Genomic DNA, 26,458 nt, shown 5'->3' with positions numbered 1-26,458 from the left:
GGCAACTAACTATACAGGATGACACTTAGTGGGCTTCGTAGCGTTCCTTTTTAGGTGAGAATACCTAAGGCTGGCATATTTTTAAGAATCACAGAAGCTCGCGGAAATTATAAGGCTGACTAGCCATATAGAATTCCCAGCAAGCTATAATGACTCTCACTGTATTTTTTTACTCTCTTAGTTCTTGGGGATTGGAAGGTTCGCTATAAGGCTTATTGGGTCCTTGCGCTTGATCTTCAATCAACGTAACTAATACGGCTCCTCAGTAAGGTACACAATCAGGCAACAGCATATAGCGTTTCATCTTGCTATCGACGACAACGCACACGGAGTACATGGAGGCATAGCGCCGACCTTATTCAATTGGGCATCCAAATCCGAGATGTTAGGCCAGTCCCGACATTCCTGTTAGGAAGCTCGCTGGACCCGAGGCTCTAATCTTTGTTGGCATGAAATATTATAATCAGGTGTATTGAAGCAGGGTATTATAATAACATGCCCGTGGTGGGTCGTTTGAGTTGGCCGGAAACGAATCAAAGACCAAAGCAATGAATTAGCCGCCCGTTATTGTCTGGGGTCCAAATCAACGTGACATGTTAGAGAATTAAATCCAGATCCCTCGATTGAAGCCATTGATTTGTGATTCGAGAGGAAAATACAAGTCAACTTACAAGGTTTATTGCCACATCGCCTAAGCGTCTCGACCTAGCTCGGACCCAAAAAAACCACTGACCGCAATTTTGGAATATTTGTATTCTTATTCTTCATTTACAACATACTTTGTGTGGTTTTGTATAGCTTATAGCTTCTGTATTTTGATAAGTTCAATTTCCAGTTTCTCATCATCGTGATAGGTAAAAAAAAAAACCTCTCACTTACCCCCCCCTCTCCTATAGACATGGAGTAAGCTACGTAGGTAAAGGACTGACGTGTTGTACATGCGGGGATTCGCTTTAGGTTAGCACATTAACCCGGGAATAACCTGCGCGCGACAATCAAAGATCCGAGACCCGTGGCTTTGGCGTCGGATAGGCCTAACTACGATAGACTAAACGTTGGTTTTAACCCTAAGGGGCCTAGTTTCGAGAACAAAGAACACAACACATTCAGCCTCCAATTTCCTGTCGTATTTCCGACGTTGAATTTTTTTTTTATAACTTGGCAGTGGGAACCGTGACTCGGATGATGGAAGTCTTTGTTGTCTTTCTAGATATGACTGGTTAACTCATATACTATCGCGGTTATTACACTAGTTCCCTGGCCAATCTAGGTACCGAAACAGTACTCGGTACTCGGTACTTCAAGATCACTATGAGTGTAGTAGCGGTCAATGCTCCTCAATATTCCATAAACTAGGTACATATGTAAATTCCTATTAAAAGGTATGGGGTGATATTCACTATTGGACGTCCATGGGCTCGCTAGTTTGGATCAGATTTAACAAGAGCATGGTACGTCGATGTATCAGTTGCCCTTCTCACATATATCTGTTGTATGCTCCTCGGACTTCATAAAACCATGGTCATGATGGGGTATCGGCGTGCATCATGGCCATTGAAAACTTTAACTGGTGCTTCCCTGATCATCTTCCTGTGGCTCATCGGTAATAGCATTCCACGGTGCATACACTGCACTGATGATCTGTCTGAAGCACACTTTCTTCCCGGCCCCATCGAGCTGAATGCGTGCTCCAATATCCCGATACCTAACGGCAACTCTTCGGTATCACCAACCCACGAAGAAACTCCTCAACGTCCCACCGTCGCAAAATCATATCCAAAATCTGCAAGACCCAATCTCCCGCAGGACTACCTCGTAACAACAGAAGAGTCAATATTTTGTGAGAGTCGTTTCGGTACGAAGTACCTCGAAACCCTCCGTGACTCCACAACAGCATACTGCACCACAGACTCGCCATCCGACATAACGTGCTTCCACAGTCAAACCACTAAGGGATATGTTGATTCATTATGCATAGCCCGTAACGCAATTTTCGATCCCGTCACAGCCAAATTCCGCCTAGGCTGCGAACTTGGCATGCTCCCCGATTCACACCAACCCTTCCTCGTCCCCGAATATGGCACATTCCCAAAATACATGTACGACACCGGTCCGCGTGTCATCATGGATAACTGGATAGAGCTTGACGACACCGTCGAGCCAAATGAGTCCGAAACACCTGAATATACGATATTGGTCAAGCGAGAGGGATCATCCAACATATGGCATTCCTTGTTGGAGATCTTTTCTATGTCCCTGACCTTGGACGTACTCCAAATGAGTCAATCGTCCGACTCGAAGCCATTCTTCACGCCCCCTGATACGTTAAATACCCAAGTTGTTCTGCTAGACGACCACGCAGACGGCCCAGTTTTTGATTTATGGTCTATTTTCGCAAAACGACCAATACGACGTCTCAAAGACCTGCCCCCAAACACAAGCCTTGAAAACATCATTCTCCCGCTTGCGGGTGGAAGCAATCCCCTGTGGCAGGCCAACCCCCCTCGGGAGGGTGCTTCATGCAAGAACTCGGCACTTCTGCATACATTCTCACGCCGAGTCTTGGATCACTACAACATTCCACTTCAGCACCCACGCTCACGCCAGGGTGATGATATAAGAATGACTTTCATCGACCGCAAGGAGACCCGCGTCCTACTCAATCACACCGAATATCTTGAAGATGTCAAGTCTTCTTTTCCGAGCATTACAATCCAGGAAGTCGATTTTGCGGCGATTTCGTTCATAGAGCAATTGGATATTCTGCAGCAGACTGATATTCTGGTCGGGGTCCATGGGGCTGGTTTGACACATGCCATGTTTCTCCCTCCACGGTCAACTGTTGTTGAGATTCTTCCCGCGCGGGTTGATTGTAGGGTTTATGAAAACCTGGCTTCTCTGTCGGACCATTCATATTTCAGTGTTCGGTCTTCGAAGGGATCGGATACATCTCCTAGGGTGGACTGGCATGAAGAGCAAGTCTCTTTGGATAAGGAGAGGTTTACGGATGTTCTGGATATTGCTTTGAAAGCCTTGTATAATAAGATTGCACGAATCCATGATAACTGAAACGAATATAGCTGAATATAACGAATACATACACACTTGAAAAAATCATAAGTAGACTTCACATTCATGGTGAAGTTCGTTTTTTGAAATATCCACAGCACCGCAATTGTGTTTGGCAGCAAGTATATACACTAGGGCTGGCAACTTTGAAAGACATGTATTTAAGACATTTTAAGATGGAGGGTGAAGTTCTACCCTTCCAAGGTTATCTTTCAACTCTATACTCTGTACAAGTATGGCTCTCGTACCAGCCACACATACCATCTTGGACTTCTTATTTAACATATCGTCATTGGACTGCTCATTCAAAATACCAAGGACTTTAATCCAACTCCTCGAGCCTTTATCACAATTTCACCATCTCACAAACCAACAAACCTGCAGCATGGCTCCTCTACCAACAAAAGCAAAGAGCCTTCCAAGGCTCCGGCAAAGGGTTTCAAGACCAGTGATGAGGAGTTCTTTTTGACCCCTGAACAACGTGAAGGTTGGTCATCTCTTACTAACTGGATTCAAACGCTATATGGTGCTATATATCACCTACCCTAGAGATGATTGAAGATACTGCAAATGTCATTTTAAAAAGGCTAGTAAAGATCAGGTTGTCGGCTATAACTGGGTGTATCGCTTCATTGCAAGACTACCCCCTAGGTTCAATTGTATTAACTAAAAGCTAGAGGAGAAATCGAGGGTTGATAGTAAGGATTACCGCGTATTACTGCTCTGGTTTAATCACCTTTCCGATCTGTTTAAACGGTATCAATTCCTACTGTATAAGATTTATAATTAGGATAAAACCGGCTACTAAATCGGCTAAAGGGAGTAACGTAGGGTTATTACCTCTCGTAAATCTAGCGATCTCGCTACTAGAGACTAATCGGAATCAATTACTGGCATTCAATATACCTCTACCGATAGCTAGATCGATAATAAAATTACCCTTTAATAGATATTTCCCTTTTATAAAGCTACTATTAATTAGTAAAGAGCGGTAGGCTAAGGCTTCTTTTAATAGATAACTATAGCTCCTATCTTACCTTCGAATTTGTCGATTTTTATATAGGAAAATATTATCCTATATTACTTTCTACCCTATATAATATACCTCTATTAACCTCTCGATAGCTAAGCCTTTTGAAGCTTAAAATATTATTTCTATGCGATAAATGACAAGATCGTTACATAGGGTAGAAGGATAAGTAAAAAGGCAAGGGCAAGGTTTTCATTCTTTAGGATTCTATATCCCCTCTTCCTCTAGACTCCGCTTCTTTCCAAAATTCGGCTCGACTTAGTATTGCCCCGGGAAATTTTGCTGTAACCAAACGAGTGCAATGTTTCCGTAGCTCATAAAGCCCGGCAAAATCAAACTTCTCCCATGAATGTGGTACTAAGCAAAGTATAAAGCAAGTGTCCTTCATCTTTTCAACCGTTTCAAATTGTGGCTCACAGTCAAAAGTGATTGATTGTGGGTGGGTTTTATCCTCACAAAAGACAGCCCAAACTGACTCATATCGACGTAAAAGTCTGCCTCGACGAATATGCCAGCAGAGGTCAGAGTTTGGGCATACGGCTTCCAGAAAAGGGAAAATGGAATTCAAGGTCGGCATCGAAAAGTCTAGCATAGTTAATACTCAATATCTCAAATCTGGGAACGGATCAATACTCACCATCTGGGTGATGGGAGACTTTCAGTATGATTAACTCTAACAAGTCCCCCTTTTTATCTAGAGACTGCCAGAGTGCATTATCAACAGAGTCGATACCGGCAACCGAGGCTTTACGGTTGAAATGTATTAGATGGGACCGAAGATCTCGTGAGGCGGCTCTGAGAGTATGTTAGTGACGAGATATAAAGATTGAAATTTTCTTTCTTACCGATTCAGGATATATAGAAGGACACGTTCACGCTCACCCTCTGATATACGGCTTAAAGGTCGGGGTCTTCCGCTACTTACCCGAAAAGGCTGCTTTATAGAGAAAGTGTACGATTCAGAGAAGTCGTATAGAACTGTATCGTAAATGTCATTAGGAAGTCGAAAGTGGAAATCATAGATATCGCCATATATTATACCAATTCGATATAAAGTATCTAGGCGACGAAGTCGGTCTTTCAGCAAAGAATGATACCACTCCTACTCAAACGAGCTTAGAGAAATCACTTCAGGAGTAGTGCAAAACCTTTCGGATAGGGTTTTAAGGATAGCTAAGAATTTAGACTGGTGATTGACAACTTCACTAAGAACTCGTCGAGAGCGTAAGTCCGGTTTTATTACCTCTAGCACAACCGCTCGCTCGTGGTAATACCCTGAAGAAAATCGAGATTTTGGCATATCGGTGATCACTCCATGGAATTGTGGGAAATAGATTCTTTCACGGGCGGGACAGAATAGGTCAATATGGCTGTATACCCGTACCTCCCGATAAAATCTATCGAACTCGTATATAGCATCCTCTATCCTTTCTGGATTTGGCGATACTCCGATACGGTGAAGCTGTATCGTAGCATCTCGCCTAGAATAGCAAGGGAACTAGTATAGGATTAATCGAAGCATGCCGCACGCGTATAATGATTGTCTCTACTTACGACTTTGCCGATATATTTTCTACGTCCTTGGATCCGAAGCCAAAATACTTGTATACTGCTCGCATCCGGTTCTCTTGATATATCGGCCTTGCTTCCTAGTTCCCAGTTGTCGTCTTCAGCACAAAAAGGTCGGAATCGTCGGTCCTCAAGTTCTTTGGTGTTCGGAATGTTTGGATGGCTGCCAGAGAAAAATAGGTTCATCCAAGAATCCCCTTCCTCCATGATAGGCGTTCTTGTCAAATAAAATAAAATAGCGGGATGATCCTGCACTGGTTTTGAAGCTGGTCGTAGAGACGTTAAAAGGCGCCTCCGGAAATTAGTGTCAGGTGAGATGCGATTATCCTTGTATTATATCACCCATTTAAAATCTCCACCGCCCTTGGGCTCTGCGTTCTCAGCTACAACAAATGCAGCCCTGCGCCGGCCTTTATAGCTAATAGAATGGTGCAGAATCCATTTAGCTCCGTCTACGTAGCTGTATGTTGTAGCATATTCACAGAAATCTGGTATCTGGTATACGAACAATTTATGGTATGAATGACCGATGTTGAGAACTCTCCCTAGGATGAGAAAAATCCGAGGGGCATATCCTATATGCCGAAAAGGATACCAGATAGTAGATGGGTAGTGATAAACCCATCAAACACCCACGGGGATGTAGAAACGATATAAGCACTGACATCGTGGTGTTCAATCATGAATTGAGGGTTGTAAAACAAAGTCATTCAAATCTCTAAGTTAAGAATAACTCTGCGAGGTAAAAAATATGTACTGAACCTCAACCGCAAGAAAAATGGGGGATTACACGTATACAACGAGACCTCGATATGTAACGCGGAAAACCAGACTGCCAACGATATGAGTCGGGGTATCTTGGAACTGACGGCCGACTGTACAACTGGCCGAACAGCGAAAACGGGAAAGAGAGACCACGAAAGTGGACGACCAGTGTCAAAAAAGTCAAAAATCAAACCAACGCCTTTCGATGCCCGAGGGGATCGTATGATAAGTGAAAGGACGGAAATCGCAGATGCAATCGCTATGAGAGAAAAGAGGGTGGGCGAAAAAAAAATAACAGCAGAAGGAAAGAAAGGAACCACAGGATCCTGTCATACATATACAAATCGAATCTTCAATCTTGAATCTTGGATCTTGGATCATTTGAGCTGGCCCTTGCGCACGGCACCATAGCCCTTACTAAAGAGTTCCTGGATCTCAACGGAGCGCCGACGGCCAGTAGCGTCTTCGGGACAAAGGAGCCCAGACTGGCGACCACGGTCCGTGTCAGCATTGCGACTCGGCGCACTGCTGTGACTAGCCGTGGCGCTGGCGCTGGTAAACCCATCAACCTCGACTTCCCTGGTAACAGGCTTGGTATCCATGACGCGGGGGCGGGCGAGCAGTTCGCGAACCTGTCGTTCGCGGGCGTCCATCTCAGCCTTCTCGGCGTTATCGCGGGCTATCTCGAAGCTTGATCTCTTGGTACCGTGGTCCCAGCCCTGCTGGAGTTCCGATGCGGCTGCTTCTTCGAAGCGCTTGCGAATTTCGAGATCCTGCTCATATTCTTGGAAGAGGTCGACGTCTGTTGGGAAGAAGAGGGCGCGGAGGGTTGAGACAGCGAATTCGAAAAGGAGGACTGCTGAGACGGAGAGGAGGAGGACGGTCCAGAAGAGGAGGTTGTGGCCTGAGTGGTGGATGAAGTTGGAGGGGAGGAAGTAGATGCCTTTGCCGGAGGACATCGTGTATTCGCGATCGAGGATGAGGTCCCACATGAACCAGCCGCCGACGGAGATTATTATTACGGCTAGCGACATGTAGGTTTTATTGTGGACTTCCAGGGCTTGGAGTTTGACGTTGATGACGATGATGCAGGCGGAGAAGGTGAGTAGGCCCAGGGAGAAGATGTCATTGTCGCTAGGGTTGACTTTTGCGAAGCCGAAGAGACTCCACATCGTGAAGAATATTATCACTGCCTCGCAGGTCGCCATGAATGACCAGCCCAGGTAGAGCCGGATATTGAAGCCACCATGCTTTTGACCCTTGGTGTAAAGCTCAGGTACAGCTAGCAGTGTCGATGCTGAGAGGTCTTTGGTGAAGATACCCAGGAAGATGACAGCGAGCGAGGTGAACAGCGTGTTGAACATACTCAGACTCCACGGTTCATACAAACTGGTTCCGGTGTAGCCGTTCCAGCGTTGGTACAGCGCTTGAGTCAGATAGAACAACATTTCCTTCCAGAATGTGCCGAGTGTATACTTGCAAGCACGCATATAGTTCCACCGGCCGTGCACCAGTAGCAACTTGAGAAGGAAGCGGAATTGCGCAATCGAGTAGTCCGAGATACGTGCTGCCTGCAATCCCTCCTTTCCAGTGATTCCGATACCCACATGGGCCTCCTGGATCATGGCGATATCGTTGGCGCCATCGCCAATGGCAAGCGTGATCGCATCAGTGAGCTGTTTGCGGATTGATCTCACCAAGAACGCCTTTTGCTTTGGGCTTGCTCGGCAACAAATGACCGAGTCTGCCTTAACAGCCAGTTGGAAGAACTGTACACGCACCACCTCATTCGCTTCGATCAACGACAACGTCTGGCCATCAACCACAACCACAGAATGTGCCACACGGCCACGGGTAATCTCCTCAATAAGATGCGTTATCGTTTCCTCGACATCGGAATTCTCTTGGTCCAAAATAGTCAGTGTCGAGTACTCCTTGACAAGACGGCACGAGTGGCCGACATTGATAGCAGTCTCCCGCTTATCACCAGTCAACATCCACATCTTGATATTGGCTCGTCGCAATTTGTCAATAGCCTCCGGCACGCCTTTCTGCAGCTTATCCTCAATAGCAGTGGCACCAGTAAGCTCCAGCTGCTGTTCAATCTGCTCGCCGGCGTCCTCGATTTTCTGCTGTCGATCAACAAGGCTGGTGCAAGCCTCGTTGTAGGCAGTTTTCCAAGTCGTGTAGGTCGCTTCATCCAAAAACCGGTGGCCATACAACAAAGTCCGAAGACCATCAGTGGCAAAGTCGTTCAGATGCTGGAAACAGCGCTCGAAAATAGCCGCGTCGTTGACAACCAGTGCCTCCTCCACGAGATCCTCGTCGTCGTCGCCATGCGTGGAGCTTCCAGAGTCCGAGATTGCAGCCGAAGGTCTACCCATCTGCGCCGAAGGCCGAGGGCTGTAGTACTCACTATCGCCCTCTCTGTTCCGCATACCACCATCCGTCTCCCGGTCGCGCAGCCAAACATCGATACTGGCTCGAAGAGCCGAGCCCTGTTGGCCAGTAATCGACGAGCGTCGACGGCTAAAGCTAGGACGGGTCATACTGCTCCGAACAACACTGTTCTTGCGGCTGTGGTGCTCACTGTTACGTTGAATAACCTGGTTCGCCTCGGCATTCTTGCGCCTGCTGGCACGACGCTCAATTTCATTCGCCTTCTCGCGTGCCAAATCTGCTTGCTTGAGGAGACGCATCAGCGTGGTGTCGGCACCTTTGCAGAATAGGCAAATGCGCTGGTCAGGCATGCGAACAACGACTGACATGCGCTTTCGCGCGCTTGAGAACTCGATCACATCCATGACCTCGTAGACTTCGTCGCTGGTGGCTTCGTCCGGTCCGCTCGGTTGTGTACGGATGGTCAACTTGTTTGATTGGCGATCCACGACGAGATACCCGAGCTCCTGCGCTGCAAGAACAAGAGCTAATTCGTCCGGGGAGGCAGCCTGGAAAGTGGTGTTTCCGTTCGCGTCTTCTTCGGGAATACAAGTGTGACACAGAGCCATAGACAGGATGAACAGTTTCGCCTTTCGGGCAAAGATGGTGTACGGCTTGCGCTGAATATATTCCAGCATCTCTTCGGTGCGGTATGTAGTAGCCGAGCGCCCACGGAGAGCATCAGGAAGCCCAGAAACGTTCGACGGGCGGGGCATCTGAGCCTCGGAAACATTAGACTTGCGGCCCATTGCCTTCTTCCCCTTTGCGCTCCGCTTCTTGTGAATCAACTTGGTGTGGTCGCCTGCACGAGCAGCCTCCTCCTGGAGGTCGGCGTCGTGTAACCACGCGGTTCCAGCCACACTCATCTTGCGGAAGCGCATGGAGTTATTTGTAAGCGTTCCGGTCTTGTCGGAAAAGATGTAGCTGACTTGACCGAGCTCCTCGTTAATAGTGGAGGTGCGCGCCTCGAGCGGGGTGTCGGTTTCGGGGTCGTACATGTCGATATCGTTTAGAAGCAGCATCTGGGCAACTTTAACGATTTCCATACTCACGTATAAGGAGATGGGAATCATGGTGTTGAACATAATCAGGAACGAAGTGAAAATCGGGCCATAGGAAACGCTAGCATTTTCAAGATACCAAGAATGTTGCTCCACGTCGCCAGACCAGAACTTGTAGGCCACAGTGCATACAACAGCCAAGATTACGACCAACACCACGATCAGCATTACCACGCGGTTGACCTTGTCCTGGAGAGCGGGCTTCTTGATTCGCGGGTTCTTGTTGGCGTTCATGCGGATCTTGCACTCCTCGCCAGTGTATATCACCATACCCAGAGCACGGTCAGTGTTGCGAAGGATGCTGCCACGGTAAACAATCTCGTTGTTGGTCAAAGGAAGTTTCTCCTGGCCATTGACGGTGACGTGACCGTCAAACTTATAGAGATCCAAATTGGGGTCCTCAACAACAAAGTGCAAGGAGTTGCTATTGATGTCCTCCATAGTCGAGCACACCTTGGACACAGGCTGGCAAGCCTGTTTATTTTTCAAATTTGTCTCTCCGTCGAGAGCCATGGTCTCAATGTAAGCGACGCCGTTAGGTCCGTTAGCGTGAAGAAGAGCAATATCAGCAGGAATCGGCTGGTCGCGCTCAAGTTTAAGAACGTCGCCCACACGAATTTCCTCACACTTGATCCGCTCCCAATCTTGGGCACTGCTTATCATCGAGGCACCGTCCTGAACCGTACCGTGGCCTGGGCGGAGCACCCAAGCATCCCGATTATTCTCTTCCTTGTCCAAGCGATACCGGCGCCAATCATCAAATCCTTCCTTCCCCATTGAGATACCAACGAAGATTAAAAGCGGGACGATAGTTGTGTATGTTCCAGTTGTACTCAGGCCAGGGATCATCTGCAGGATGGCGACAACCAAGAAGTAGAAGTTGGCGACTTTGGTAAATTGGGCGAATAATTGGCGGGGGAAGAAACTCCAGAGACTGTAACGACTTGAACGAATGAAGTTACCGATATAAGGCTTCCCTGTGCGTTCATCAATCATGGAACCCACCATGGGCGGATTCAAGTCAATGTGGCGCCCATCCTGAGTAGGAGGAATATCCTTGATGCGCAGAATAAATTTCTGGATAGACATCATAACAGCCTGGAAACGCGCGAGAGCCACTGCAGCAGTCGCTTTTTTCCGGAGCCACTTCTCCTGGGCCACAGACACGGAGAACTGTGCCTTGAGAGCTTTCTCCGAAGAATCAGAAGAGACATAGGGGGAAGCATCCTCCCTATGGGTCGAGTCAAGCGTTGCAGTCGGCGCGACACTCAGAGGATGCTTCTCATGGGCGGCACTGAGCGTCTCAGCAGCCGGGACCTGAACGGGAGTCACATCAGACGAGGGCTCCTTGACCTCACCCAGCTCAGCCAGGGCGAGATCCTCGTTCTCCGTCGAGTTGATGGCCTTATTAAATATGCTGCGGCGGAGCGAGTATCCACGATTTCGCGAACGAGACCGACCGGCGAACTCGGGACTCGGTGGGGGAATGGGGGAGAGGGTCGCATTTTGGGTGGCACTGGGAGGCGAGAGCGGAGAGGTGGGTGAAGGAACGGGTCGTACTGGAAGCGCCAGCGCTGTGTCGACGGTCAGGCTGCGGGAATTGAGGCGTCGATCCCGGTTTGTCTGTCCCTGTTCCTCGGTCGACTCGCGGGCGAGATCGGTTGAGAAGCGCACATGTTGGGAGGAGATGCGACGCCCGGAGTCGGAGAGGGTTCGAGACACGAGAGATGAGCGTCGGAGATCATCGTTCTGGTCGGGTAGGGTGCCCTCTATAGGTTCTGTTGGTTTGTCGTTGGACATAACGGCAGTCGAATTCCTGTCGAATCCCTGGCACGAATGCGCGGGACAGATCCCGACGATCTCGGTAGTTCTTTTTTTTTTTTTCCTCCGAGATTGTTGGACCCTTCCTCTACTAGATTTCCCCAAGAGTAAATTGAAGTATTCGATTGAATGCACTGATCAGGCAGTCATTCTTCTGCTGTTCTTTTAGCGGGGGAGACGAGTTCCCCTATCGTAAACGAAGGTGTTGCGAGGGTTGAGCAAACGAAGGTACTCACTCCCGTCGGAAGCAAGGATAGAAAGGAAGGGCGTAACGATTGTGTCCTATAGAAGAGAAAAGGAAAAGAGGCCAAGAGACTAAGAGACTAAGAGACTTAGACTAAAAAAACCAGAGAGACAAGTAGCCAAGACGTGAGGGAAATGGCGAACCAAAAACGGCCTAGTGTTCCAACTGATATCCAGAAGACGTCCGTACTCCGTAGAAGATCTACAAGGATATATGAAGAGATATATGATAGGCAGACACATTATGACAAAATTGGAGTTAAGTGGACATTGGGGAAATCCCCAAACGTCCAAAACGTCTTAAAAGACCTTCAATAACAAAACCCGTTCATGGTAGAGTTTTGGGTAACGCGTATGCAAACGCTTACGCTTAGGCACAGCCCCATCCAGGTTTAAATTAAGAATCGTCGAATCAGATGCGATTGTTCCTCGCTGCATTGGGGCGACATAGGAAAGGCCCGCTGGATCCAGATCTGTCTTCTTTTCTATTGGTCGGCCTCACATTCCCTAGACCCGGCAGCCCTATTGCAGAAGAAAAATGGAAAAAGAATTGGAAGTACAACATACATGTAGTGACATGTTACCCTCTTTTTTAATACATCTTACTACTGTAAGTCATGTACGATCCTTCTGTGATCTTGGCGAATCGGACTAATTCGTTTTGAGTGTTGCCTTCCGAGGTTGGCCTAATCACAAAAATATCACAAAAATAAACATGGCAGCCTCGAAAGGCGGTTGAACAGATAAAAGGATAAAAATAATATTGCAGGTAAAAGTTCCAAGGTTGGGTTCAATTGATTCATGGAATCTACGTGGGGTGAAACTGCAACCCCCAACCACAATCTTCCCTCAAAGTCTCATGGCAAAAAAAAAAAAAAAAAACCGGAAACCTAGAAGGCGTATGACATCACATTCCATCAATAGCGTGGCGGTCCACCATACTGGTAACCAGATCCAGGCTGCGATCCATACCCTTGTTGACCATAGCCACGCGATCCCTGGTAGGGAGGTTGCTGGGGAGGTTGCTGTTGGTATTGACCCTGTTGACCCTGTGGTGGGTAGCCCGACTGGGAACCGTAGGAAGCCGGTGGGGCACCAGGGGGCGGACCATACGGAGGCTGGGCTTGACCCTGGGGCGGTTGACCATACGGAGGCTGGGCTTGACCCTGGGGCGGTTGACCATACGGAGGCTGGGCTTGGCCCTGGGGCGGTTGACCATACGGAGGCTGAGCTTGACCCTGGGGCGGTTGGCCATACCCTCCTCCTCCGTACTGGCTTATCGATGCAGGTGGAGGTGCATTTCGACGTTCGTTGTCTCGCTCATCCTTGGTGTCGTAGGAGGAATCAATAGCGCCCAGCATCAGTTTGGCACACTACATAGACAGTCAGTTCAATACTAGGCAATGATCACTATAATGAATGACTTACCCAAAGCTCGCGAGTGAGATGCACTGGTGGGTTAGCACGGGACATCTCGTCCTGCTCAACCTCGAAGTCTAGAACACCACGTTAGCTAGGATCCACTATGAATTCCACGTGGGACTTACTGGAGGTACAGTCGATCAGGTGGCCAATATGAGGGTCCTCGTCCAGAGAGCCCAAGAAGTCGCGAGCCCGCTGATCAGTTCCCACCTGCGAGAACTGGAAGGATACGGAGCCGGGGCCATAACGGGTCCGGGACGTCTCCTCCACTGCGTAGCGAATGACATCACCCACAGCACCGTGAGGCTCGCCAGCAGGCTGTCCGTCGGTGATGGTGATCACCAGCACGGGCTTCTCGAGACGGTTGGCCCGGGCGGGTTGAACAAGCAGCGGGTCGATGACCTTGCTCTTCAGGTTGGTGCCGAGGGGGGTCAGGCCCGAGAAACGGACTCGGGACACTAGACGGTTGACATCCTCTGCGTTGCGGATGCCGTCGCCCACCTCACTGGAGTTCATGAATCGGACAGAAATACCGTCCTGGTCGAAGGTAGATGCAGCAGTAGCCACGATACCGAGGATCTGTCTGAGTTGATCCTTTCGGAGACCCTTTTCTTCGAATTCAATGGATCCACTGTCATCGACGTAGAGAATCACGTCGAACAGCGCGAGCTTCATGACATCGGTCGCAACCTCCATGGGCACAGCCCATTCATGAATCAGTTTGTTGAGCTTGCCCGGTGCTTCAGCGGCAAGCGTCTGAACAAGCCGGTCCAGTCGCTCCGGAGGGTAGAAGCTTTGGAGATTCTTCTCCTGAATTGTGGAAATCAAAAGCGATCGGTAAGCTGCGACTTGCTGCTGGGTGGCCGGAGGAGCTGCAGACTGAGGGGGGCCACCGGGTGCGCCATACTGGCCTGGTGGTGGTCCACTTGGTGGTCCAGGTGAAGGCCCAGGACGGCCTTGACCTCCGGGGTATGGAGCTCCCTGGTTAGGGTAGGGGGGTGTCTGGTTCTATTTTCCGTTAGCATTCTTCCCCAGTCATTAAGCATTCAACAAAAATTCGATGTAACGTCAAACACGAAACACAGAAACAGGGAGTGGTGCAAGGCAAGGGGTATTATGTACATATGACGGCTGCTGTCCGGGGTATTGTTGTTGTCCTGGGTATTGCTGTTGCCCGGGATAGGACGGCTGTGGAGCTTGCTGTTGCCCCGGATAGGGCGACTGTGGAGCTTGCTGTTGACCCGGATAGGGCGACTGTGCAGACTGTCGTCCTGGATAGGGCGAGCTAGGAGACGCATAGGGTTGTCCCGGTTGCTGGCCCGGGTAAGGCGAACTAGCGGAGGCATAGGGCTGGCCTTGTGGTGGGGGTGGAGGCGGGCGGCCATAGCCCTGAGATTGCTGAGATTGCTGAGAAGCGGGGTAGGGTGTGGATGCCGGAGGCCTGGAATAGGGAGATGATGGATTCTGTTGAGATGAGCCGCCGTATGGATAGCCTTGGTAAGGTGCCGACATGGTTCCAGAATAATGACCGTGGAGGGGTAAATCGTGGAAGTGGGGGAAAAAACACGAAAAGCAAAAGTAGTTAAAGAAAAATTATGGCTTACCGATCCCTGGGGGGCTGGGGATCCTGAATAAGCCTGATATTGGGGCTGTTGACTCTGAGAACGTTAACACTTTTCCTCTTTTTCTCTATGACGTCGAACTGCGAGTCATAGCAGAAACAAGTGCAGACATGGACATATGACTTACCGATCCACCAGGCTGCAAGGCTGCAGGAGGACCCCCAGTGTATCCTGACGGAGGGGCACCTCCATATGAGCCACTGTTCGCCATGTTCTGGCTATTCTGAGCTGCGGCGATTTTCTGAGCGAACTAAAGGTGATGGGTCAGATTGAGGGGTTCTCTAAGAGTTGTGGAAAAAGGAATCTGGAAGGCTTACACCCATGATAAACTAGATGGGGAAAAGAGAAAAAGGTAAGATACAGAAGTCGGAGTATCACGAGAAGAGAATTCCACGGTTCGATGACGTTGCCTGAGGTGGATAGCCCCTCTTGAGTTGGCCAAGTGAGGCTGAGCTGTATACGTTGGGTACTTAGGGATACTTCGCCCCACACGTGTCCTTACTAGCACATAAAGTACCTCGAAGTACCTTCAATGAAGTCACCGGGTCAATGTATGCAGCCCTATACATATTACGCCGGATTTTAGGCCGCAGTTGGGATTTTTTCGCCCCCGTGAGATTGTGCTTAAGGTGATCACTAAGTCTCTCATACCTCCAAGGGCTCGGCACGGTGATCACTCAGTGAACGGTGGAGCTTGGAAAAAAAAAACCTCGTTTCCTCTTTCTAGCTAAAATCGAACATGTAAACAAGGCATCAAAGGTCAGATTTCACCTATACACTATAACTCCCTCATGTTTCACGGAGTAAATGTGCGATGATCATGTCCAGATATACCCCAGCACGGGGTGTGATAGCCTCTACTCCCTCCAATTTGGCCGCATCATCCCACAGTCGAAGTGAGACCATGTCGTCTCGAAGTGGATCTTCCTCGAAGTTTTTGAGGTCCGCATCTCGGAAGGGGTCGCCTTGAAAGGCCAGCGATTTCTGTGAGGCAGATGATAGAGATCCGTAGTATCCTCGGTCAGTAGCAGTCAGGTACCTAAAAGGTGAGTCTAGGTTCACAAAAGAGAGGTGAAACGTCACATACCGTTTGGCTGCGACATGACTATTTATCAAGCTACACACTGCCTCGCTGAATCCAAGAGCCCGAAGATAGGATGCCCCGATGGCTTCATGGCCGACCCGGCCGACATTTTGCGTGCTTTCGCGAAAATTCATGCGTGCCTCCTTGGTGGATTCCAAAGGAATAATTTGACCAATGTCATGTAATAAAGCCGCAATTACCAATTCATCACGAGCATCTAGCAGAATGTTAGTAACTATGAGAGATCTTGAGAGCAATACGTACCCGCTTTATGGGCCTGGTGAACCGCCTGCAAACAGTGCTCTAACTGGCAAATCGACTCCCCGATGTAGTCACCTTGGCCATACTTTTCTAGAGTGCCGATCAGAGCCTTTGCCTTTTCCTTGGGTGACTGCTGATTCATGATGCAATTTAATTGAATAGGAGCGACGTTGAAAAGAACCAAAGACCCGGACGAACAAAAGAAAGACGAGAAAGAGGCGAGGCGGAGGGAAACATCAATATATACCAGAGCCATTCCGTTACATTTCCAACCCAGTTGGAGGGTATACTAAAATGTTCGGTCATCATGCCGGTGGTCCCCCACACGAATATGGAGTGGGCCTGGCCAATTGGTTTTAATGGCACATACTTTGTACATATATTCCAGTCATTTTGCTTTGACTAATATCATTGCTACAGTATCTTTAGATCACATGGGATTGACTCTTTACTACTAAGTATAACGTACAGCCTTCCTCCATCGGTCACGCAGGGATGCCCGTAATGGTCCACAGTTCACATAGGGGATCCAAAGGCATATCGTGCACGGCCTTCCTCATATGACTGTCCGTTTTCCCGCACGTGTGTTGCAGGCCAGAGCTTCTAGTAGTCGAAAAAGTACTGGTCGTGCAGATTACCTTCAGCGGCACAGTTATACGTAGTATAGATCGCAAGGCGATCCTTCGAGCTCACATTAGCACCACTGCGATGGGCCAGGTACGGGCCAAAAATCAAGATATCACCTACTCTCACTAATGAAACAGCGATGAATGTGTTGGAGACTTTGCAATTTGCATGCCTGATTCAAGCTCAGCGGGTGTCCATACATTGCTTTCGGCCCAATCTGACGCAATGCAGCGATCGCTGCCGAGAGGAATATCCATGCAGTGGCTACCGTTCACCACTTCTAGACCCCCATTGGCTGCATTCATTCCATCGACTGTCGCAAAAAATAGTCATATGTTTGATGTTTTTAGCATGGGTGTAGGCATTGGCATCAATATGGGGATCGAAACCACCTATGAAACAGGTGAGCGATGGAGTCGGGGTTATAAGATCGTACTTTACTTACCACTTCCTGCCAACCTATAGTTGATCTTTTCTTTGAAAAGAAGCATCTCTCCTTCTGCGAGCTGTTGTAGAAGACTTGTTGCACGCTGCTCTCGGGGAAAACTATCGAATCCGGCATGCGAGTTGGCAAATTTTCCGGTGCGACACAGCACACGTTTGCCTGCCGAGTTCACCTCTTGATAGGGCATCCAGGGCACCTCAAAAGTGCACAGAAGATCGTGGACTTCCTGTGCCCACTCTCGCAACAGCTCCGATTCCTCAGAAGTGAAAAAAAAAAAAAAAAAAACCGCGAACCGGCAGATATCCACACTCCTAGAAACTCTGAAGCTGCTCGGCAGAGAGCGAGTAATGGAAATTATTCATTCTGTTACTGGTAGTTTCAAGTAGAAACTCAGAATAGAAGGCGATCGTGAAACTTTGGGGTACTCAGAAGCTCGCATTTTGTAGATAGATTGAGAAGTAAGTCGCCGCAATGGAAGTCCTAAAGTGTCGCCCTTCGCACCGAGAGGAGTGTTTTTTGAACGAGACGAAATATAGATCCACCATGTAAGATGCATAAGCACATGAGTAAATGATAAGCTCCGATAGGCTTAACCTTCAGGAAATGCCCTATTCGAGGAGATCAAGACTCAGAGAGACTGTGCTCAAGCACATGGCTAAAAGATAAGCTCCGATAGGTTTGGCGAGTAATGCCTTCGGGAGACTGAGCCCTGGAGACTATGTGGGGGGTGGCCAAGACATGTTTGTGAGGAAGCTGTCAACTGAAACCATGGAACTACCGAAACTATGGAGCTCTGTTATACCTGTACCCGTGGACCTGAGACAGGAGCTTAGGCCCCTACTTAGTACTACATAACATACAGGCATATCTCGCACTTCCCACCGAGACCATCGTGTCCTTATTTTAAGCTATCATTGGGTCTCTTTTCGGAGTAATTCATTATTAGAGCCATCCAAGGGACTTCTATAGATATCAATATCTTCCCACCAATAACATGTCCTCTCTGACTTGTCCAGTACCCTTGTCATTATGGCTATGGCTACATCTCCCAGTGACTCTGTCATGAGGATGGAAGATCCCAAGGTGCCAATCTCGCAAATTGACTGGGACATTGAGCAACGAGAACCCGAGAAGAAACGCTCGGGTGTGCTCAATGTAGTGGTTTCCGGGTTGGCCTTGTTCAGTGATGGATACAATGCTCAAATCAGTACGTGTTAATCCGTCTCTCCAGAGGTCTTCATTTTCTCTTGTACTAACCGTATGATAGTTGGTTATATGGAGCCTTTATTCTCGGTCCTGTGAGTAGCCCAGTTTTCGGAATAATTCGGGCCAAATCCGCTGATGAGTCCAGTTACATGGGGCGGAATGTCTTGGACCATAAAGTCGCGTCTATCGAACTCATATCTCATTGGTGAGATCTTTGGCATGCTTTTTTTTGGTGTTCTAATTGACCGCATTGGTCGTCGGACTGGTATCGTCGCTGCGACGGCATTTCTCATTATTGGAGTGATGTTGGCAACTGCGTCTCATGGAAAATCACAACTAGGGTATGCTTCTCCAAGAAATTCAGACTTTTGATTGCAATTCATCACTGACGCTACAATAAGAATATTTTAGATGATGATTATTGCAAGAGGCATCGCAGGGTTTGGCGCTGGAGGAGAATACCCTGTTTGTGCTACCTGTGCCACTGAGGCTGCCGATGAGACAGCCCACCTCCGGAAGCGACGCGGTTTCTTGGTCGCAGTGACCACCGATTTTGCTATAGACCTGGTCAGTACTAGCACGAGCTGGACGGGGGCCTTGCTAACTTTACCATAGGGATTTGTTGCAGCTGGCTTGGTTGCTCTTATTGTTCTCGCGTGTTACAGCCAACAAACTTCCGAAGGGATCTGGCGCGTTACATTAGGTTTGGGTATTGTGGTAAGTCACTTCCTCATAAAGCTAATGATTAACGATTCTGACATTGGGATCAGTTGCCATTATCAATCTGTTTCTTCCGCGTTCGAATGGTCAACTCTACTCAATATCAAAAGCATGCTATCAAGTCGCAGTATCCCTACGGATTAGTACTACGTCGCTACTGAAAACCCATGCTTGGAACATGTGTTGTTCAGTGCGGTTAAATTGTGTAGTAGCTTTGGCTAATGTGTGACATTTCCAGCCATGGCTTGGTTCTGTTATGACTTTGTCACATATCCATTTGGTCTGTTCTCGTCCACCATAATTGAGCAGCTGAACTCCAACAACACCACAGTTCAGAATATTGGATACGGGGTAGGTCACCATATCACCCTTGCTTTAGGTGGCTAAACTGACAAGACGATTTGCAGACCGTTATCAACTGCTCTTATCTTCCAGGATGCTTGCTTGGTGGCATCCTCATGGATCGAATCGGCCGCAAACAGACCATGACCCTAGGATTTATGATCTGGGCTATATGGGGATTTATTCTGGGCGCTGCACTTCAACCTATTCAAAGTGTTTTCCCGCTTTTTATAGTCATGTTTGGCATTTTCCAAGCACTCGGCGAGATGGGCCCTGGTGTCTCGACGTTCCTCTGTGCTTCGGAGTCATTCCCAACACCCCTCCGTGGCCATTTCCTCGGATTAGCAGCCGCAGTCGGGAAAGCCGGAGCGTCGATTGGGACAGAAGTTTTCACCCCGATCCAGAGCTCCTTCGATACCACCGCAAAAGGCCAGCAAGCAGTTTTCCTAATTGGTGCGGCCTTCACGGTGGTGGGTGGTCTGGTTGCCTGGTTCCTTATCCCGGATATGTCTCGCGAGCTAGAGACAGAGGATGCCAAGTTCAAATCATATTTGGAAGAGAATGGGTATGATGTGAGTTTGTATGGCGAGGCATTGGTCGTCAACGCCCGCGCTTCGACTTAACCTGGCAAACAAACAAAATATAGAGTTCGGAATCGTCACACTAAATTCAGAGCGATTGTAAAAAGCCCAAATGAGATTGATCAGTTTGTCGTATGGTATCTCTGGTGTATATTGGTGTTTTTCTTTTTTCTTTCCTTTTTTTTTTTTTTGTGCGCTTCAAATCAAGCCTTCGTCATATCGGCCCAGTGAATATACGTAGAAAGAGTTCCCGCAACTATGGGAATTCAACTCGTCTTTCTCTCTTCTCAGAAACTACATGATCCAATAATGTTCTGAGATTCAGTAACAGGGGGATACTGAGCCATTGTAATTTATATAGTTCTATTACTATACAGAATGGTTCGCTACTTCGCCCGAAGTAGTTCGTTCGACCCACATCCCCACTTTTCTAGAATGGAAGCCGTCGGGTGGATAATTCTTATTTTTGTTCTTACATCCAGATTCTTACAGAGACTGCTCAAAAAGGCCTACAGGTGGGCATGATAAGTCTGCTATTCTAGGCAGATGAGCCTACATTAGGAGTATGTCCCCGTTCTCACTATACGCTATGATACTTTTTCCAACCAATATATTTTGTACACATAGCTTGGACCATATCTATACAAGATCGGCAGATAATCTGTGACTTCACAAGGTAGCTATATTGATTGTATCAGAGCCTACTGGCATTGGATCACATCCAGGGTAACATTCAGACTGAACCATGCAATACGGCCTTGGATCACTTGAGGTGCGGTGGGCAATGATGTCACAGGGTTGGCATGCTCCAGGGATGTCCCTTCAGATGATACACACACCTGACACACTTTTCTTTGTTTGTTACAAGATAGTGTCAAGCACCGCTCTCACTCTAATTTTCGCGCTTTGCTCACTTTCACGTTCCCAACTCCCCAATCACTGAGCTACCTGAGATATCATTCAGCTCATCTCTAACAAACGCACTGGTCATCTCTCAGCTTCCCTCTGTCTCTACCCATCCAATCTATAACTTCCTAACTTCTCTGCCAATATGCCCACCCCTGTCCTCCGCCTCGGTATCCTAGGCGCCACAAACGCCGTCCAAGCCACCTACCTCCCGGTCCTCCGTTCTCTCAAAACACACTTCACTCTCACAGCCATCTACGACCCCAACCCCGAGATCGCAAACCAATGTCAAGCCCGCTTCGACATCACACACAGCACAACAGTCGTCGAAGATGTCCTACTCCATAAAGAAGTGGACGTCATCCTTAATCTCCTCCCAGTGGAGTACCACGAGCAATACACCGTGACAGCCCTCGAAGCCGGCAAAGACGTAATGGTCGAAGTCCCCCTCACAATGAGCATCTCAAGCCTACGTCGCATACGCGAAGCAATCAAAAAAGGCAAAGCCTCCCGATCCCTCGACGGCATCAACAAAACAGACGGCCCAAAGGTATTCGTCGGATGTGCGCGTCGCTACGCGCCCTGCTTCACAGAGGTCTTCAAGAAAGAACTCGCATCCCTAGGGCGCGTGTACTACGCGCGCTGTCGACACATCGCCGGCCCAATGAATATGGATAACAGTGTCGCGATTGCATCGAAAGACATCACACGGCCAATGAAGAGCAACAATAACCCAGAGCAGTTCCGCGCGCTGCTGGAAGACGTCTTCGGCTTGGAAGAGGACCTCACTCCGGACAGAGTCGCTTTCTGTCGCTACCTCGGTATGCTAGGCTGTCACGATCTATCGGTGATGCGCGAGTCGTTGGGAGTCCCGGATGCTGTTTCTAACGTCGCTATCACGGACCCGTTCTACTCTGCCATTTTCCACTATACAAACTCCGCTGGGAATGACGGCCACCCGTTCACGCTCCTCTATGAGGCCGGCGTTGATGCTGTGCCTCGCTGCGACGCCCATTTGACTATCTACGGTGCGCACAAGACTCTCAGCGTGGAGCATGACTTCCCGCGCCCTGGCGAGAAGATCAGCACTGGTACCTATGTGCGGGTCGTTGTTGAGGAAGCGGATGTGACGGCGGAGAAGGATCAACTCAGTCGAAATCAGGTCAATGAGACCGAGAATGCTCTTCCTCGTCCTCGGATCAAGCGGACGGAGACTGTTAGTACCTGTGACGAGGCGTACGAGCGTGAATTCTTGGCTCTGCATTCTTATCTAGTCGGTGATGGTTCAGCGGCGAAAACGACTGCTGACGACGCTGTCATGGATCTGCGGCTGCTGCTTATGATCTTTGACCACTATAACCGCCAGTGTGGTACCATTCGGACTCCGTTGGGTTGAGCGTCAATTTCCCAATAGGCAGTATGAAAGGGGGTATCCGTCCAGGGTTTTTTTCGGCGTTGCTTTGAGCTGGTTCTACGAGGGTCATTTACCTCGGGTTATGGGATAATCAGAGTCTTAGGGGTTGAAAACAGCCAGTGGGAATCCATTTTACTGCCCGTCGCGGGTTTAAGGTGCCCTTCCATATGAAATACAAGATAACATACCTGCGTTCCATATATCGTAGGCAGCATTCAAGCTATGATCTCTATCTGTCTGGAATTACACTATCGCTTGCCCTTCTTCTTATTCTTCTTAGCATTAGGGCCGCCACCGCCACCGCCGGACTTCTGCTGCTGCTGAGCAGGAGACTCTTCCGCCTTCTCATTGACAGGACCACCCTGCGTGAGTGCCGCGGCACGCTGCTTACCCTTCTTGCCCTTGGGCCTGTAAGAAGAGCGGTCACGTACAGGCAGCCAGCGCTCGGGGTCCGGCTTCTTGGCGGGATCAAAGTCCTTGGGCAGACGGGACTTGCGAACACGCTTGTTGGCGCGGTCGTCGGCGTTAACTGCGGTGCGCTTGCGGGCACCGGCAAAGGCAGCAGCCGCCGCGGCAACCGAGGAGGCAGAGGGCGAAATTCCAGCTGATTCCAGAGCTGAGACGTCGATGTCAGCGATCAGGTCGCTGACTGCCGGCAGGCGGTCGAGTTCGGACTCAATCTGCGCATAGTCCAGAGTTGCTTGTGAGGCGACATAGCCGGCGATGGCGACGCGGTCGTTAGGGTCTTGCTGGTACAGAGCACGGAACAAATCACCCGCTGTGGATAGGTCTCCGCGGTCTTCGGAGTGCAGGAGGGAGGCGGCTGCTGCGCGGAGGAGGGAGGCGGGGGGCTCGGGCTTCGTGCGCCAGTAGGAGGCGGCTTGTGCGAGGGTGGTGCGGATCTGGACCAAGCGACCTTCACGCTGGTACAGGGAGACTAGAACGCTGAGAAGTCCTGGGTTGAAGCGGACGGACTCGTTTGACCCCTCCAGGCTGTGGAGTGTTCGCTCCATGGCTGTGATAGCAGAGGTGGTGTTGCCGCTGCTGACATAGAGCTGTACCACTGTCAGAAGAAGCCCGATGTCTGTGGGCCGTCGCTCCAGCAATGGAACGATCTGTTTAAGGGCTCTAGGGCCGGTTTCGCCTTGGGCGTGTGCTGCGGCGTTGTATACAGAGAGAAGGTTGGTGATGGCGTCGGTGGATGGGCTTGGACGTTTTGACTGTGCCTTGGCCGTGGACCGGATTATGCCATCGTATTTCTGGACAAGAAGGTCTGCGGCGTGCGAGTTGCCGACCAGATCACGGTCCTGGAATTCGAATAACCGATCGTTATTTGTGGCATCGGGGGTGTCATGGAGGGCCTTGTATAGGATGTAGGGATTGACGGCGGTCGGACGAGCGAGGACGATGTTGTTGCGGGCAATCTTTTTGGTTGATAACTCGGTGATGCTAGAAAAATGTGTAAGTAATAAATTTCGAGTTGACATGATCCAACGTACTTGTCCACTGCGATATCTTTCAGAGCCACCTCGGCCTCTTCCAACTTTCCAAGTTGAATCAAGACATAGAGTTTCTGTACTGCGATTGGCAGCAGCTCTGCGGCCTTGTCTTCAGGTGTAAGATCCTCCGATGTCCGGCAGATATCTATGCAAAATGTCAGTATAAGTCCTGGTCTTAGGCAAGACGGCGGCATGCTAACTTTGAGCTCGGTTAAGCAACACCTCGCTCTGCTTAAATGCTCCCTTTGCAATATTCAAGCAAGCTGCGTTGTAGGTTGTTTCGAATGATTCCAAATCCTCCCTCGACAATCGGTCGTGGCGCACGAATTCCGTCTCTCCTTTCCATTGAAGCTGGGCATCGGTAGCCCACGAATTGATGTTCAGGTCGTTAATCTCGTGGCTGAAAGATGTCGTATCCTTCGAAAGTTGTTCGTAAAGTTCAGCTGCCCGTCGGAAGTGCTCGGCACGATAGCGCTGTTACAACAAGACAATCAACATTGGTCCTCAAGCACCAGAAGGAAAGTTAGGGTGCCATACCACTTGTGCCTCGAGGTGACTAGCACCACGCCCAGAAGCTGTCCGAGACAAGGTTTCTGTGGCTTCTTCAAGCTTCCCGCACTTGTATGATGCATACGCGTATTCCAAGCTTGCACTCTGCTTCAGCGCATCGCCTCCGGCCTGGAATGTCTTGAGAGCTTCTTCGTAACGGTCGAGTTTCAATAGAGCAACAACTTTCATGTGTTGCGCTTGCAAATCGGATTTGGATTTGGCGAGGACTGCATTGCACGACTGGAGGACTTCCTCGTGGTCGTCAATCGATGCCCGCTGCAATAGCGAGGCCAGCGATTGCGCAACCATTGCGGGGGTTGGTCGAGAAGTTCGAGAGGGTATCAGGGGAATGAAGAAGACCGAAACCTCAATGTCAGATAAAATATAAAATTGCAAGATTTATACAAAGAACACCTTTGCCGATTTCCCCAGATCAACTGATATCAAACTCCAATGTGCGGAACTGGTCTTTCCCCGATGGGGGGTTTCTGCACTCAATGCCGTATGCCCCACCGTAGCTCACGTGTCCTATTCCAAGGTTTCTTCCATTGAAGTCCATATGTCCATATCGTCCTGTTCAACGTTTGTTTTCCGGTCGTCTTACTAGTCTATCGTATTTGCTGCTTGTGAGTACTTCTACTAACGCTATCAAAAAACATGTGTGCTTGACCAACAAGGCATCCATATTATGTTGAATGCCTCTTTTCTCGGTCAATTTTATATCGATCTAAATAACTAACTAGTTAACTAGTTACTTATTTTTATCTCTGTTCTGGTTCTTCCTAAGAACGCTGCAACTTTTGACAAGAGCCTAGTATTCAAGAAAAATTTGTCACAGACTGTGCACCTTTTGCCGGCTTTTATTTAGCTCTAGAGTCCGCATCCGCAACTCCTGGCTTCCAGGCAGTTCTCTAGACAATTTAGCCCTGGATATCTCTCGAGGACGGCTTCCTATTCTACAGTAAAGAAACTGCCACGACATAGCCTGACCAAATCCATCCCAGCGTAGCCACACAATAATGAAGCTCCCTACGTTCCCCCTTCTCTACCTCTAAGCTTGCCTAAAGCGACCCGCGGACCTTTGCACAGCCCAGCAAAGTCTACAAATCAAACCGGAACAAATTTCTGCTAGCCACAAATGCACAATTTATTATACCGATTGCGTTCTGCGACTCAATTTTGGCTCGAAATCCTGGGTAGTGTTAGATAATTTCTGGCAAATGAAATACCCTTCTTGAGTAGGTGACAAACCAGTTGTGGTTGGAGACTCTGGGTATAGAGCCCTGACTCGAGCAAAACTCCTGGGTCGACATTCCTCGGCCGATGTAGCCCTCTGGAAACCAAAGTTTCGGTACTGGAATCTGGAGGCGGGTTGGTTACTGCTGCTCTATGCGCTCCGCCTGGCTGACCTTTGAAAGAAATCCTCTTGGAACCATGTATGACGCGATCCCAGATCGCAAGAAGGGAAGAACTTCCAGTGATGAAAAGCGAAATCAATGATAGTGTTGTGTCTATCGACCACGGCATCTTGGATGCTTCCTGAAGAATTACCAAGGCCTCCATGCTTCTAGATTTTATATTCCAGGGGTCAAACCAGATTCTGGCTTCTGTTTGAAAACTAGGTGAGAATACCAAATTGTGGTGACCGTGCAATAACGGTACTTTTGTATAAAAAAAAACAGATATTGGAAGAAGCAAATGAGAGAGCTGCAGGCCCGATGGAAGGGAGGGGCGAGTTGGGGTGCCTAGACCAAATTCCATCCTCAGATTTCAGATTTGGGTG

The 26,458-nt window shown here is 48.9% G+C and overlaps 8 protein-coding genes across 8 annotated transcripts; 3 read left to right on the top strand and 5 right to left on the bottom strand.

The window, feature by feature from the left end:
• Window positions 1-1,518: 1,518 nt before the first annotated feature.
• N7537_006354 (DUF563 domain protein) lies at window positions 1,519-3,069 on the top strand (the record flags this gene model as incomplete). Its single annotated transcript, XM_056897411.1, has 1 exon — window positions 1,519-3,069. The coding sequence occupies one exon, from the start codon at window positions 1,519-1,521 to the stop codon at window positions 3,067-3,069; it is 1,551 nt and encodes a 516-aa protein (XP_056753196.1).
• A 3,741-nt stretch (window positions 3,070-6,810) lies between these two features.
• On the bottom strand, window positions 6,811-11,733 carry N7537_006353 (aminophospholipid-translocating P4-type ATPase DNF3; the record flags this gene model as incomplete). The annotated part of the gene is made up of 1 exon (XM_056897410.1): window positions 6,811-11,733. The coding sequence occupies one exon, from the start codon at window positions 11,731-11,733 to the stop codon at window positions 6,811-6,813; it is 4,923 nt and encodes a 1,640-aa protein (XP_056753195.1).
• Window positions 11,734-12,914: 1,181 nt separating this feature from the next.
• rfeF (uncharacterized protein) lies at window positions 12,915-15,364 on the bottom strand (the record flags this gene model as incomplete). The annotated part of the gene is made up of 7 exons (XM_056897409.1): window positions 12,915-13,370; window positions 13,426-13,493; window positions 13,545-14,427; window positions 14,487-14,912; window positions 15,024-15,077; window positions 15,169-15,291; window positions 15,359-15,364. 7 exons carry the CDS (start codon window positions 15,362-15,364, stop codon window positions 12,915-12,917), a joined length of 2,016 nt encoding a protein of 671 aa, XP_056753194.1.
• Window positions 15,365-15,830: 466 nt separating this feature from the next.
• Window positions 15,831-16,528, bottom strand: N7537_006351 (HD domain-containing protein; the record flags this gene model as incomplete). Its single annotated transcript, XM_056897408.1, has 3 exons — window positions 15,831-16,080; window positions 16,129-16,342; window positions 16,390-16,528. 3 exons carry the CDS (start codon window positions 16,526-16,528, stop codon window positions 15,831-15,833), a joined length of 603 nt encoding a protein of 200 aa, XP_056753193.1.
• A 610-nt stretch (window positions 16,529-17,138) lies between these two features.
• On the bottom strand, window positions 17,139-17,645 carry N7537_006350 (uncharacterized protein; the record flags this gene model as incomplete). The annotated part of the gene is made up of 2 exons (XM_056897407.1): window positions 17,139-17,326; window positions 17,459-17,645. The coding sequence occupies 2 exons, from the start codon at window positions 17,643-17,645 to the stop codon at window positions 17,139-17,141; spliced, it is 375 nt and encodes a 124-aa protein (XP_056753192.1).
• Window positions 17,646-18,487: 842 nt separating this feature from the next.
• Window positions 18,488-20,349, top strand: N7537_006349 (uncharacterized protein; the record flags this gene model as incomplete). The annotated part of the gene is made up of 7 exons (XM_056897406.1): window positions 18,488-18,665; window positions 18,810-19,005; window positions 19,093-19,231; window positions 19,280-19,381; window positions 19,529-19,574; window positions 19,623-19,735; window positions 19,792-20,349. The coding sequence occupies 7 exons, from the start codon at window positions 18,488-18,490 to the stop codon at window positions 20,347-20,349; spliced, it is 1,332 nt and encodes a 443-aa protein (XP_056753191.1).
• Window positions 20,350-21,358: 1,009 nt separating this feature from the next.
• Window positions 21,359-22,609, top strand: N7537_006348 (Gfo/Idh/MocA family protein; the record flags this gene model as incomplete). The annotated part of the gene is made up of 1 exon (XM_056897405.1): window positions 21,359-22,609. The coding sequence occupies one exon, from the start codon at window positions 21,359-21,361 to the stop codon at window positions 22,607-22,609; it is 1,251 nt and encodes a 416-aa protein (XP_056753190.1).
• A 266-nt stretch (window positions 22,610-22,875) lies between these two features.
• N7537_006347 (signal recognition particle subunit SRP72) lies at window positions 22,876-24,984 on the bottom strand (the record flags this gene model as incomplete). Its single annotated transcript, XM_056897404.1, has 4 exons — window positions 22,876-24,076; window positions 24,127-24,271; window positions 24,327-24,600; window positions 24,664-24,984. 4 exons carry the CDS (start codon window positions 24,982-24,984, stop codon window positions 22,876-22,878), a joined length of 1,941 nt encoding a protein of 646 aa, XP_056753189.1.
• Window positions 24,985-26,458: the final 1,474 nt, after the last annotated feature.

Source organism: Penicillium hordei, assembly GCF_028827395.1.
Source record: "Penicillium hordei strain IBT 12815 chromosome Unknown utg000003l_segment0_segment0, whole genome shotgun sequence".
NCBI classification, from domain to species: domain Eukaryota; kingdom Fungi; phylum Ascomycota; class Eurotiomycetes; order Eurotiales; family Aspergillaceae; genus Penicillium; species Penicillium hordei.
Note: the sequence above shows the minus strand (reverse complement) of the source record. Positions and strands in the feature narration are given on the sequence as shown.